The 15,438-nt window shown below is 44.2% G+C and overlaps 1 protein-coding gene across 1 annotated transcript; it reads left to right on the top strand.

Moving 5' to 3' along the window:
- The first annotated feature begins 4,363 nt into the window (after positions 1-4,363).
- LOC140819252 (uncharacterized) lies at positions 4,364-14,907 on the top strand. The gene is made up of 2 exons (XM_073179263.1): positions 4,364-4,530; positions 13,434-14,907. The coding sequence occupies exons 1-2, from the start codon at positions 4,448-4,450 to the stop codon at positions 14,905-14,907; spliced, it is 1,557 nt and encodes a 518-aa protein (XP_073035364.1). The 5' UTR covers positions 4,364-4,447.
- The last annotated feature ends 531 nt before the right edge of the window (positions 14,908-15,438 follow it).

Genomic DNA, 15,438 nt, shown 5'->3' with positions numbered 1-15,438 from the left:
CCATTATCTCTGTTCTACCCGCATGGAAGGCGCGCAACGGTCATATTTTCTGCCAGTTGGAAAATCTTACAAAACAATCCCGATTTGCGATTCTCATCCTCATAATCATACTCGCGGGTTTCCAAATTTCTTCAAGCACAGAAATATGTTCTTCGGATTTTTTCCATCAATTCTTGAAACAAAAGACTCCATTCATTAATGTTTCGATCAATTCTTGAAAACAATGTAGATTATTTTGTGTTGCTTTTTCTGCGCATCAATGGAGACTAACTCGAAGAAGAAGAAGACTCACGGGCGTCGCAAGGTGGAGATGAAGAAAATAGAGAGCAAGAAAGAACTTGCAAGTGACATTCATGAAGCGCCGAAAGGGTATGTTGGGAAAGGCAGGGGAACTGGCCGCTCTATACGGCTAGGGGATCGCGAACCTCGTGCAATCGCCAGCCGACAAGATTTCCTAATTCGGGTATCCTTCGGCTGAATCTGTCATCCACAATTATGAAAGCGCGGGTACTTACTTTAACTACAATCTCTCAGAGGGAGACATCACAGACGTGAAGAATGGCTATTTCCAGGCCGTGGAGATATTGGAAGAGAAGAAGAGGATCGAATCCGCGGCTAAAGAAATAAATAGCCACCGGAGACGATGGAATGTTCTGGTGGGATGAAGAGATTGAGGGCATGGAACTGCAGGAATTGGAGGAGTACATCGAAACATTGGAAAAGCTATGGAGAGAATGACAGTCAAAGAGATGGAGGTGGCCAAAGATTCAGAGAAACAGTTGGCTTTGGATTTAGTCTCGGTCGGGTCTTCATTTCAGAATATGTTGCTTAATCTTGATGTTTTTCAAGACCAAATCGATTATTTAATGGTAATTATTGATTCTTTTTTGTTAACCAAACCTTTGAAGTTGATTACTTTAAATTTTAATGGGATTTTTCCCTTACATTTGTTGTAATGAATTTGCAGAAGACATCGGTGGAACACGATGCACGATAAGAGGAGATTGTTTTAGATGTTCGGCATTTTGATGATGATCTTTGGGGGTGGAAAACGAGGTATGTGTTTTGAATAAATTGTATTGATACCCCTAAGTCCATCTAGACGATCCAAGTCCATCTCAAAATTAGTCCTAGCCTTATAAGAGTCAGACTCCATTATTGGGCAGGAGCTCGGCTACCGAGCCCAACCATGTAGTTAGAATTCTGAAACCATAAGACTCAGCCTATGAATCCCCAATGGGGCAGATCTCCCCAACCTCGCCTACTGGAGGCCGGAGCCCACCCAGGGCCTGGGAATTCCGAGCCCTGACGTGGTTAGGGAATCTGAATACATACTCCTTAATAGATAAAGAGTCACGATAAATACGAGATTCTATCAAATCTAATCAAGATAAGGCTCTTATGCCACCATCAAGAGTCCCAGCCGCCATGGTCATATAATCCCGTCGGTGGAGGTCTCTTATCTCAGTTAGGATTCTATAAATACCAAGCATTGGTCATGTTTTTAACACAATCATATTCTCTTGCTCACTTAGCATTAGTATATCTCTCTTAAATTTGCTCTCCGGACTGGCTTAAGCATCGAAAGGGTCACATCGAAAAATTCTTTCACGCCCCTAACCTTATATCTCTTTGTCCAAAGCCTAGAGTACCGAACTGATCCACTCAACCGCGAAGATTTGAAGACCCGCTCTCTGGACTGAACCTGAGGTAAATTTTGGTATCTTCAATTGGAGTCGTTTGTGAGCAATTGAGGAAAAAAGTAAGATGGTGAATACTGAAGATATTATCAATGGGAGCGAGTGAAATCGAAGTAATAATGACAATCAGAGCCTCATTGTGGCCGAACTGACACAATTGATTACTGCCACAGTGGAGCAAGTGTTGGCCTGGACGGAAGGACGGGGTGGCCCTCTCCATCTTCCGACTAGGAGGCACAGCTGGCCAAGATGAAGAAGATGAGAGAGGAGACTGAGGAGTTGAAGGAAAAAGGGAATGAGAATCTCTCTCCAACAACTTGGGTCATACCTTTCTCTGCCGAGATACTAGCTGGACAACTCCCTAAAAACATAAAATTCCCAAACATCGTAGAGTATGATGGGAAAGGAGACCCCGAGGACCACCGATCGCGGTTCAAAACTGCTGCACTCCTCCACCAGTAACTGGACCCCATTAGGCGTCGAGTCTTCTTTACAACTCTAATAGGATCGGCCATCAGTGGTTTAACCTGCTTCGGCCTGGTGACGTCAAGACTTTTTAGGATTTTGCATGAGCACGAGAGCTTACAAGCATACATACAACGGTTCAGCACTGTGGTCATTGAAGTGTCTCACCTATTGATAAGTTCATTCGTTCAAAGCTCACTATGGTGGATTTCCTGAAATCATTAATAAAAAGGCAGCATATACTTATGACGAACTACAGGTCCAGACAGACAAGTACGTTATTCTTGAAGAAGTCCAGCTCGCTCGAACTCATCAGCAGAAGGATCCAACAAACAACCCCGCGGTTCGAAATGTTGCATTCCTCCACAATTACCTGGACCTCATCAAGTATCGAGTCTTCTTTACAACTCTAATAGGATCAGCCCAGCAGTGATTCAACCTGCTTCGGCCCGATAACATCAAGACTTTTCAGGATTTTGCAGGGGAACGAGAGCTTACGAGCATACATACAACAGTTTAGCGCCATGGTCGTTGAAGTGTCATCTGCCACGTCCAACCTATTGATAAGTGCATTCGTTCAAGGGCTCACTTTTGAGGATTTCCTGAAATCATTAATAAAAGCCAACAAATACTTATGATGAATTACAGGCCCAAACTGACAAGTAAGTTATTCTTGAAGAAGTCCATCTCGCTCGAGCTCATCAGCAGAAGGATCCAACAATCAACCCTAGAAGACCACCGATCGCGATTCGAAAATGTTACACTCCTCCACCAGTACCCGGACCCCGTCAAGTGTCGAGTCTTCTTTACAACTCTAATAGGATCAGCAGAGCAGTGGTTCAACCAGCTTCGGCCTAGTGACATCAAGACTTTTCAGTATTTTGTAGGAGCACGAGAGCTTACAACCATACATACAACGGTTCAGCGTTGTTGTCATGAAGTGCCATCTTCCACGTCCGGACAGACAAGCACGTTATTCTTGAAGAAGTCCTCCTCGCGTGAGCTCATCAACAGAAAGATCCAACAAACAATCTAGAGGAGCACCGATCGCTGTTCGAAAATGTTGCACTCATCCATCAGTACCCGGACCCCATCCAATGTCAATTTTGCCTTACCCCTCTAATAGGATTGGCCCAGTAGTGTGAAAGCCTGCTTCGGCCCAGTGACATCAAAACTTTTTAGGATTTTGCAGGAGCACGAGAGTTTACGAGCATACATACAACGGTTTAGCGTTGTGATCCTTGAATTTGCATCTATCACATTCAACCTATTGATAAGCGCATTCGTTCAGGGGATCACTTTTGAGGATTTCTTGAAATCATTAATAAAAAGCCAGTAAATTCTTATGATGAACAACATGTCCGGATTGACAAGTACGTTATTATGGAAGAAGTCCACCTCGCTCGAGCTCATCAGCGGAAGGATCCAATCAACAGCCCTAGAGGACCTGTGAGAGCCCAGTTTAAGTAAAAGCCCGGCCCAGTTTGATTTACTAAGTTTAAAAAAAAAATATATAATAAATTTAAAAAAAAAAGATCAGACACTGTACACGTTTCTCTCTCCTTCAATTTCTGCATTTCCCGATCGTTCTCGACCCTTCACCATTTTCGAAGCTTTGACCCTCGATTCTAGCCGCTCCGGTCGCCGGAAACATAAAGTAAATATATGGTTGGAAAGCTCTCGACTAGAGCTACGTTTTGATACCCTTTTTGCTAAGAAAACGTGCGACGCTCGGAAACCCGTCGGAGACCGCCACTCGTTTTTTGCCGGAATTTGTGAGGAAACTCTCGGTTTAAGCTTCCTAGAGCTTTACTCCGAAGCCTTGAGGTAGAATTATGATTTTAGGGTTTCGAAATTTTGGGTATTTTGAATAATTCGAGTTCCAACAATTGATATATATTGGATTATTGATTGTAGGTACTATATCGGAGCGATTGGAGGTATCTATCGAATTTTTGGAATTTATTTGAATTAAATTCGAAAATTCAGATTAAATTATTTGGGATTTAGGATTTTTGAAATGTTAAATCGTTATTGGGATGTGTTTAGAGCAGTAGAAATAGAAAATGAAAATTTTGGAAATTTCTAGAAATATCGAAAATTTCAAATTCGGTACGATTGAATTTTCGAAATTTCAAGTTGTCCGGTATTGAGAGATTTAAGTTAAATACATTGGTATATTTGACTTTGCGATGAGTTTTAGAAATTTTAAAGCCTAAATTATGGATTTTCGGAATTTTAGGCTAAATTAGTGAATATTGGAATAATAAATTGAAGTTGATATGAAATGTATTATTTGCCACAGGATTGGATTATTCGAGAAATCCTTAAGAAATTTCAGTGGTAAATTAAGGGTTCAGTTGAGGTACGCATGAACTGTTTTATTATGACGTCTATAGTGATGTGAAATGACGTTAAGTATTATGTATGAGTTGTGGCGTGCTTTATGTGCTTTTGTGAATAACGTGATTGCATTCACGCATTTATTTGAGTTGATCTCATTAGTGCATAGCATTTCGAGCCTTGACTCCGTTGATTGCTATTGTTACTGATCTATCGAGTTGTAGCGTCATCGATGGAGTGGGTGGGTAGGATTAGCACTCCTGATGACTTGCATGAGGACTGAGCGGGTCGCACCCGTACCCTCGATGCTACGTGCATGGATGAGCGGCGGCATGTTATTACGTTGCTGCAGTCCTGGCACGGGTGGCCACTGTTACTGTTGTTGATGCGATTCATTTGGACTCCATTTTGGTATCCGTTATTTCGTTGCTACCGACACGCATTGCATTACATTGCATTGCATCGCATTTTACTTGACTTTATTTCATGTCAGTTATATTTGTCGTAATATTACTGGTTCGTCGTACTGGGGCCCGACCCCTCGTTTCTTTTTATGCTGTGGTTATTTTTGATGCCATAGCAGGTTATCCAGGAGGATTTGACGCGTCTGGTGGAGCGTCAGGTAGTGGTGCCCAGTCGTCGAGTCGTGGTTGAGAGTTCCCAGATAGATATATACTATATTATGGAGTCACACATTTACCGGGGAGATGCCCCGTGTAGCTGTATTGATGTTTTTACTATGTTTTGAATTGTTAGTTGTGTGATCGAGCCTTGCCGGCTCTGCATGTGTTTAGTCCTGGCCAGTGCGGCTATAGGTTTGTGAATTGATGTTATGTAGTAACCCGATTCCTAATTTGAGTTAATTATCGGATTAATTATATTTTCGGTGGGATCGGAAGGACCGAACAAGTTCGGATCGTCCGATGAGTTCGGATCGTCCGATGAGTTCGGATCGTCCGAGCCAGTGTCGGACCGTCCGGGACAGGTGGCTGGACACGTGGAAGGGTTCTGGACACGTGGTAAGGTTCGGATCATCCGATTGGGGTTCGGATCGTCCGAGACAGGTGGCTGTACTCGTGGAAGTCATGCAAGGATCGGATCGTCCGATCAGAGTTCGGACCGTCCGAAGTGTGCCGGATCGGAGCTTCCGAAATGGTTCGGATCGTCCGAACATTGGCTATAAATAGAGGCGCGAGGCTTCATTTGTGACTCGCCAATTCAGAGAGTTCCATAGCATTTCAGTCGTTTCTGTGAGATTCTAGTCTTTTTCCGAGGTTCGGGCACTAGCGGGGAGCTGCTGGTCTTGTAGCGGAGCTGTGCTCTAGTTGGGAGCTAGCGGCATCAGTGGGCTAGCGACGGACGAAGGTTTGGAATTGTATCATTATTATTTCAGGATTATCTAGTTAAGTCTGGTAGATAAGTTTTAGTGATGGTTTTCACTTGATGCATAGGCTTGTTCTAGACCTGAGTAGAGGTGTTGCGTAAGGCTAGGCTTGCTGTGATAGAGGTACGAAAGTACTATCCGAGATATCCTGGTTGAGTATACATTCTTATATGTGTTGCATGATTATGTGGTGCATTGATATATGTCATATGATGCATGCTATTATGTCACGTTTATTACTGCACGTTGCATTTCATGTTGAGCCGTATCTCCTTCGAGATAGCCTTTACTGTTGAGCTGTATCTCTTTCGAGATAAGCTATATCTTGTGGGGCCGCTCAGCCCTGTCTTGTCTTGTGGACGCATGGACACCGAGAGTACACAGTGGCCGACGGGTCGGGAGGGCTTCGGTGGTCCGGGACATTTTAGGTCCACGTCTGTTCTTGCAGTGGATGCAGTGACCCAGAGGTAGGACCGCGCGGCACTATCCACTTGGCGCCTCTAGACTGAGCATTTTGAGATCTTTTGTGACTCCTGTTTCTTGACTACCCTGGTATCATATATATCATAGCATGTGCATTTCATATAGGCTTGTATACTCATGCTTTTGTACTGGGCGTTCTTATCGCTCACGTCCTCGGTTTTGTTTATCTTGGACACCCCATTTCCACGGGGCAGGCCTCAGGTTGGATGGCTCAGGAGGAGCAGGAGGAGGACATTGAGTAGCTGGTTGGTTTAGTTTTCAGTGTTTTCCATATGATTTGATATGATTGTAGCAGATACTTTCAGTTAGTTGAGTATTTTGGATTTCGATTGGGTTGTATAAACTATTGTTGTTAACCATATTTCCGCTGTTATCTCTGATTTTTTTTTATTAATTAAGTTAATTGCATGCTTAGTTCTCAACTAGTAGGTGATTCTGGAACGGGTCACTACATTTATGGTATCAGAGCATGCTTACGATTTTGGGATATAGATTTCTGTTTTGGGATTTTCGTTGACCATTTTACCCCATTCTATCTTGTAGAGATGGCTGACCACTTTGATGACGAGAGTAGTCAAGGGAGTGTAGGTCGTTGGGGCGACCAGGATGATCATAGGCGTCATCGTGAGCATCGTCATCGTCGGGATGGTCCTAGGCGTTTTGATTTGCATCGTTTTATTCAGATGGGGCCTAAGCCTCTAGTCGGTGGAGAGACTCCCGATGATGCTGAGGACTGGTTAGAGCGCATGGAGAGTTGTTTCCGTGCATTTCAGTGCACCGAGGAGCAGAAGATAGAGACCCTTAGCTTTCTTCTCGAGGGCCGTGCGCGCAAGTGGTGGCGATCGACTTCTGCGCCGATAGTCCAGTCCCAGGGTAGGGTGACTTGGGCCGATTTCCGTGCAGCTTTCATGCAGCTGTATTTTCCTCCAGCCCTTCGCCAGGCGAAGACGATTGAGCTCCTGAACCTTAAGCAGGGGAGTATGTCTGTTGATGAGTATCAGCAGAAATTCTTCGAGTTGTTACCCTTCGCTCCTCATATCAGTGGCAGTTCTGAGGCCAAGTATGACCATTTCCTCCAGGGTCTTAACCAGGAGATCTTTGACCGAGTCACTGTCTGTGATAATCCTACTTCTTATGATGGGTTAGTAAACCGGTGTCGTCAGGCAGATATCAGTCTCCAGCGTGGTAGGGCTATTCTTTCTTCTAGACCTCCGAGTACTTTGAGGCCTCGATCTCAGTCTTTCAAGAAATCTGGTTCGTCTTCTTCTGGATCTGGATCTCGATCTAGCGGTGTTTTCCGTTTTGGTAAGAAGAAGGAATCTTGTGCGCATTGTGGGAAGAACCATCCATCGGAGCAATGCCGAGCAGCCGCAGGAGCTTGTTATCAGTGCGGAGAGATGGGGCATATTAAGAAGAATTGTCCTCAGTTGCGAGGTGGAGCAGGATCCAGTTCTGGATCTCAGACGACTGTTCAGCAGAGGAGGCAGGGTCAGGCAGTGGGTAGTTCGAATCTTCGACCTCGTGCCCAAGGTCAGGTGTTTGCGCTGAACCAGGATCAGGCTGCAGATGAGACCGGGAGAGTCATAGCAGGTACTTTTTGTTTATGCGGTATTCCTGCTTTTGTTCTTATAGATACCGGAGCATCTCATTCATTCATTTCTGCACGATTTGTTAAGCGTCATAAGTTACCGTATGTTTCTCTAGACGTTATTCTTTCTGTTTCTACCCCGATGGGTCATTCGGTTTTAGCCAAGCGTCTAGTGATGGGTTGTCCTTTAGATTTTGAGGGTAACGAGTTGACTGCGAATCTTATGATTCTGGAGATGGAAGACTTTGATTGTATTTTGGGTATAGACATTTTGACTACCTACCGAGCTACTGTGGATTGTTACCAGAAGCTTGTTCAGTTCCGTACGACTGAGAGCTCTAGTTGGTTTTTCTATGGTGAGGGAGCGCGACCTCCGATGCCAGTGGTATCTGCTCTGAAAGCCTGTCGTGCTTTAGAGGCGGGCGGGGAAGGCTACCTCATCTATGCGATTGATACGTCCACAGGTAGTGTTGGTATAGAGGATATTCCAGTGGTTTGTGAATTTCCTGATGTTTTTCCAGAGGAGATTCCTGGTTTTCCTCCGGTTAGAGAGGTGGAGTTTGGCATTGAGTTAATGCCAGGGACTGCACCGATTTCTCGTGCCCCTTATCGTCTTGCGCCGTCAGAGATGAGGGAACTGAAGCAGCAATTGCAGGATCTTCTTGATAAAGGTTATATTCGCCCGAGTGTTTCACCTTGGGGAGCTCCAGTTTTGTTTGTCAAGAAGAAGGATGGATCGATGCGATTGTGTATTGATTATCGCCAGCTGAATCGTGTGACGATCAAAAACAAGTATCCATTACCTCGTATCGATGACTTGTTCGATCAGCTTCAGGGTACCTCTGTTTACTCCAAGATTGACTTGCGATCGGGTTATCATCAGATGAGAGTCAGAGATGATGATATTTCCAAGACTGCATTTCGTACTCGTTACGGGCATTACGAGTTTCTAGTTATGCCATTCGGATTGACGAATGCGCCAGCGGTGTTCATGGATCTGATGAACCGAGTCTTTCGTGATTTTCTAGATCAGTTCGTTGTGGTTTTCATCGACGATATCTTGATTTATTCTCACAGTGTGGAGGAGCATGTCCAGCACTTGAGGATTGTGTTGCAGATTCTTCGCGAGAAGCAATTGTATGCTAAGCTGAGTAAGTGCGAGTTCTGGATTGATCGTGTAGTATTCCTTGGTCATGTGATTTCCAAGGAAGGAATTTCTGTGGATCCCAGCAAGATTGAAGCAGTGCTGAATTGGTCACGTCCTACGACGGTGGCCGAGATCCGTAGTTTTCTAGGTCTGGCAGGGTATTATCGTCGCTTCATCGTGAATTTCTCCCAGGTAGCTAGACCTTTGACGCAACTTACTCGGAAAGATGTTCCATTTGAGTGGTCATCTGAGTGCGAAGATAGTTTCAGAGAGCTTCGTCGACTTCTGACTTCTGCACCTGTTTTGGCGTTACCGTCAGGATCTGATGGTTTCAGTGTTTACACCGATGCCTCTTTTCAAGGCTTAGGGTGTGTGTTGACACAGAATGGTCATGTGATCGCTTACGCTTCCAGGCAGCTGAAATCTCACGAGGAGAAGTACCCTATTCATGATCTAGAGTTGGCAGCTATAGTGTTCGCACTGAAGATCTGGCGTCATTACTTGTACGGGGTTAAGTTTGAAATCTTTACTGATCACAAGAGTCTGAAGTATCTGTTCACTCAGGCTGAGTTGAACATGAGACAACGTCGTTGGATGGATCTACTGAAAGATTATGACTGCGAGATCAAGTACCATCCAGGCTCTGCGAATCTCACAGCCGATGCTCTTAGTCGTAAGGTGAGAGCCTCTGCACTTCAGACCAGTGCTATGATTAGTACTATTCAGGATTGTTGTTCGTTGGGATTTAACTTCAAACATCGGAAAGGTATGGAGAGCATTCGTGTTGCTACCATTTTATCTGAGCCAGCTTTGTTCGCTCGGATTCGAGATGCTCAGATGTCTGATCTGAAGACTCAGAGATTAGCTCGGTTAGCGGGTGGAGATAGCGGTTTCCATTATCAGTCTAATGGTCTTCTATGTTTGTCTAATCGGGTTGTAGTACCAGAGGATGATAATTTGAGGGAAGAGATCTTGTCTCAGGCTCATCGAAGCAAGTTGAGTGTCCATCCAGGAAGCAATAAGATGTATAAAGACTTGAGGACACGATTTTGGTGGAAAGGGATGAAGCGCAGTGTTTATCAGTTTGTTTCCAAGTGTCTTGTTTGTCAGCAGGTTAAGGCAGAGCACCGTCGACCTGGAGGATTATTGTTGAATCTACCTATTCCTGAATGGAAGTGGGAGCATATCACGATGGATTTCATTACTCACTTGCCATTGTCTTCGAGGAATAGTGATGCTATTTGGGTAGTGGTGGATCGACTCACCAAGTCTGCTCATTTTCTGCCTTATAACCGTGACTTCACTTTCGATCGGATGGCTCGCTTGTACATTCAAGAGATTGTACGTTTGCATGGAGTGCCAGTCAGTATTGTTAGTGACAGGGATCCTCGTTTTACCTCACGATTTTGGGGTAGTTTCCAGTCAGCATTGGGCACTTCACTGAGTCTGAGTACTGCTTATCATCCGGAGACTGACGGTCAGTCAGAGAGGACTATCCGTACGCTTGAGGATATGTTGCGAGCTTGTGTTATGGATTTCGGACATGCTTGGCAGGATCATTTGCCTTTGATTGAGTTCGCGTACAACAACAGCTACCATCGTAGTATTGGTATGGCACCATTTGAGGCGTTGTATGGGCGGCGTTGTCGTACTCCATTATTCTGGGATGAAGTTGGGGAACGACATGTTGAGGGACCGGAATTAGTCCAGCAGGCTATTGATAAAGTTGCAATAATCAAGAAGCGGATTAAGATTGCCCAGGATCGACAGGCTAGTTATGCGAACACTAAGCGGCGACCTCTTTATTTTCAGCCAGGGGAGAAAGTGTTTCTCCGAGTTTCGCCTTTTCGCAGGATTTTGAGATTCGGTCTCAAGGGTAAGCTATCTCCGAGATTTATTGGTCCTTTTGAGATTCTGGAATGTGTGGGAGATTTGGCTTACAGGTTAGCATTACCTCCGTATCTGTCTGGGATTCATGACGTGTTTCACGTATCCCTTTTGCGACGATATGTGGCAGATGAATCACATATTTTACATCCATCTGAAGTTCAACTTGAATCGGATTTGTCTTACGTGGAGCGACCAGTTCAGATTCTCGATCGCAAAGATAAGGTGTTGCGGAATAAGATCATTCCTCTTATCTTAGTTCAGTGGCAGCGTAGAGGCACTGAAGAAGCCACTTGGGAGCTAGAGAGTCGTATGCGTTCGGAGCATCCAGAGCTCTTTTGAGTTGTACTGTAGTTGTACTATGGATGTATGTATGTTTTCCGTTGTAATCCAATTATCAGTTGTGTTTGGCAACAATTGAGATGTAATAACAATGTTGTTATTTCAGTTTTGTTCATCCTATAAACTTGATTTCGAGGACGAAATCTTTTAAGGGGGGGAGAATGTAGTAACCCGATTCCTAATTTGAGTTAATTATCGGATTAATTATATTTTCGGTAGGATCGGAAGGACCGAACAAGTTCGGATCGTCCGATGAGTTCGGATCGTCCGATGAGTTCGGATCGTCCGAGCCAGTGTCGGACCGTCCGGGACAGGTGGCTGGACACGTGGAAGGGTTCTGGACACGTGGTAAGGTTCGGATCATCCGATTGGGGTTCGGATCGTCCGAGACAGGTGGCTGTACTCGTGGAAGTCATGCAAGGATCGGATCGTCCGATCAGAGTTCGGACCGTCCGAAGTGTGCCGGATCGGAGCTTCCGAAATGGTTCGGATCGTCCGAACATTGGCTATAAATAGAGGCGCGAGGCTTCATTTGTGACTCGCCAATTCAGAGAGTTCCATAGCATTTCAGTCGTTTCTGTGAGATTCTAGTCTTTTTCCGAGGTTCGGGCACTAGCGGGGAGCTGCTGGTCTTGTAGCGGAGCTGTGCTCTAGTTGGGAGCTAGCGGCATCAGTGGGCTAGCGACGGACGAAGGTTTGGAATTGTATCATTATTATTTCAGGATTATCTATTTAAGTCTGGTAGATAAGTTTTAGTGATGGTTTTCACTTGATGCATAGGCTTGTTCTAGACCTGAGTAGAGGTGTTGCGTAAGGCTAGGCTTGCTGTGATAGAGGTACGAAAGTACTATCCGAGATATCCTGGTTGAGTATACATTCTTATATGTGTTGCATGATTATGTGGTGCATTGATATATGTCATATGATGCATGCTATTATGTCACGTTTATTACTGCACGTTGCATTTCATGTTGAGCCGTATCTCCTTCGAGATAGCCTTTACTGTTGAGCTGTATCTCTTTCGAGATAAGCTATATCTTGTGGGGCCGCTCAGCCCTGTCTTGTCTTGTGGACGCATGGACACCGAGAGTACACAGTGGCCGACGGGTCGGGAGGGCTTCGGTGGTCCGGGACATTTTAGGTCCACGTCTGTTCTTGCAGTGGATGCAGTGACCCAGAGGTAGGACCGCGCGGCACTATCCACTTGGCGCCTCTAGACTGAGCATTTTGAGATCTTTTGTGACTCCTGTTTCTTGACTACCCTGGTATCATATCATAGCATGTGCATTTCATATAGGCTTGTATACTCATGCTTTTGTACTGGGCGTTCTTATCGCTCACGTCCTCGGTTTTGTTTATCTTGGACACCCCATTTCCACGGGGCAGGCCTCAGGTTGGATGGCTCAGGAGGAGCAGGAGGAGGACATTGAGTAGCTGGTTGGTTTAGTTTTCAGTGTTTTCCATATGATTTGATATGATTGTAGCAGATACTTTCAGTTAGTTGAGTATTTTGGATTTCGATTGGGTTGTATAAACTATTGTTGTTAACCATATTTCCGCTGTTATCTCTGATTTTTTTTTTATTAATTAAGTTAATTGCATGCTTAGTTCTCAACTAGTAGGTGATTCTGGAACGGGTCACTACATGTTATGACTTTATTTCGAGTATATAAATGTTGTTGTGATATTTTGATATTTTTGGGATGTCCTATTTACGAATAGGTCATGCCGAAATTTCTGTATGCCCAAAATGAGAAAATTTTAATCGCTTTCGCTGTTTACATTAATAAATCCTGGTTGTTTGGTCATTAAATATTAATCAGGAGCACGGGCCCCACAGTTGGTATCAGAGCGTAACTGGGATATGCTCGAACTAGAGTCTAGGGCACTTGAGTCTAGACACAAATAACATGATTGTGCATGTGTTTGACTATTTGCTCTTATTTGAATTATTTGGTGTGATTTGATTGAATTTACCTGCATTAGAATGACTAGCTGATTAGGCATGGTATGTAGTTTAAAAAAAAAAAAAAATTGCCTATAAATTTCTTTTACCTGTTATCTGCCTGTGGATTTAATCCTCGTGTCTTGTAGAATGGCACCTGGAGGAAGAGGTAGAAAAGGAAAAGAAATAGCACAAGAATCTGAGGCGCAAAATGTTCGAGGACTTGCAGATATCATTAGAGGTAGACGTGGTCGACCTCGAGAACAAGTCGCTCAAAATGTTGAAGAAGAAGTTAACCAAGAACCTCCTCGACTTGAAAGACCTGGAGCTAGACAGGTAGCGATTGAGCAAGAAGTGGAACAGCTGACACAGAAAGTTGGAGGAATGCAGTTAATAATTTCTCAGTTTCAAGAATTACGTCCTCCAAAATTCTTTGGCAACGAGAGCGGAGAAAAAGCATCAAGCTGGCTGAAAAGTATAAATCATCTATTTAATTTGTTGGAGTATTCCCAAGATATTAAATTGAAGCTTGCCATCTACCAACTTAAAGATCGAGCACAACTCTGGTGGGAAGCCACAGAAGAAGCAATGAAGGACTCTGGTGAAAGTATTACTTGGGATGCTTTTCGTGCTCACTTTACCCAGGAATATGCACCGCTATCATATTATGCTGCTAAAGAAGAAGAGTTCAATCAGTTGGTACAGGGCAACAAATCAGTGGTGGAATATGCTTCACAGTTTTCTGCTCTTTTGCCCTATGTTCCACATGTTGCCAGGAATGATCAGGCTAAACTATCACGTTTTCTGCACGGGTTGCAGCGGACTGTTCATACGTTGGTGATGACTGGATCGCCTAATACGTATATTCAAGCAGTGGAAAAAGCGAAGAAAATTGAAGCAAGTTTGCTCAGAGGAGATCCCCAGCCAGGTCCATCATCTGTTTCTCAGGGATCTGGGAGTAGTATGTCAATGCCAGTGGATTTACCTCCATATCAGCCTGTACAGTCATACCAACAACCCAAACAGCAGAGGTACAAGGCAAAAGGAAAGCAATTCAAGAAGAAGTCTCAATCCAGCTCCTCCAGTTCAGGCAGTGCACGAGGGGGAGGTTCTGTTGGGTCGTCTAGCACTGTGCATTGTGACCGATGTGGTGGTCGACATTTTAGTTCCCAGTGTGTAGGAGTTCAGGGGTCTTGTTACGTTTGTGGTCAAGTTGGGCATTTCGCCAGAGTATGTCCTAATGCACAAAGACAGCAATTTCAGCCACAACAGTCTGGACAAGTTCCCCGAGGACCAGCTTTCCAGCCATATGCTCCTGCACATTCATTTCAGCAATCTGGTTATCCACCGCCTAGAGGTCCTCCTCAGCAACAATTTACAGTGCCACAGCTGGCTAGAGTCCATGCATTGACTCAAGACCAGGCTCAGGATGCACCAGGAGGAGTGATTGCAGGTATTTGTTATGTTTTTGACTATCCTGCACGCATATTGATAGACACAGGAGCATCTCATTCATTTTATCTGCCGCATTTGTTGATGAGCATGAGATTGCTACTATTTCTTTGTTGGATACTATGTCAGTTGCTACTCCTGCCGGTGTATACTTGGTGTCCAATGAGATAGTTTTGAATTGTGTGATTAGATTTGAGGATAATATTATGATAACTAATCTAATCAAATTAGCTATGTCTGATTTCGACTGTATCCTCGGTATGGATATGTTGACAAATTATCGAGCTACTGTGGATTGTTTACATGGAGTTGTCAGATTTAGACCGTATTATGGCAGCAAATGGAATTTTTATGGTTATGATTCACAGTCTCGAATTCCATTAGTATCTGCAATGGAAATGTTTAGGTTGTTGTCAATCGGCAATGAAGGATTTTTGATCTATGCTCTTGATGCAACACGGGAAGAACGATTGAAAGTTTCAGACATTCCCGTTGTCAAGGATTTTCCAGATGTATTTCCTGATGAGATTCCAGGTTTTCCACCTCAAAGGGAAATAGATCTTAGCATTGAATTGATGCCGGGAACAAATCCTATTTCTAGAGCACCATATCGTTTAGCTCCAACAGAATTGAAAGAACTCAAGGAACAGCTACAAGATTTACTGGAGAAAGGCTATATCAGGCCCAGTATGTCACCTTGGG

The sequence above is a fragment of the Primulina eburnea genome, chromosome 18 (genome assembly GCF_022965805.1).
Source record: "Primulina eburnea isolate SZY01 chromosome 18, ASM2296580v1, whole genome shotgun sequence".
NCBI lineage: Eukaryota > Viridiplantae > Streptophyta > Magnoliopsida > Lamiales > Gesneriaceae > Primulina > Primulina eburnea.
This window is presented reverse-complemented; position numbering and strand designations above follow the sequence as displayed.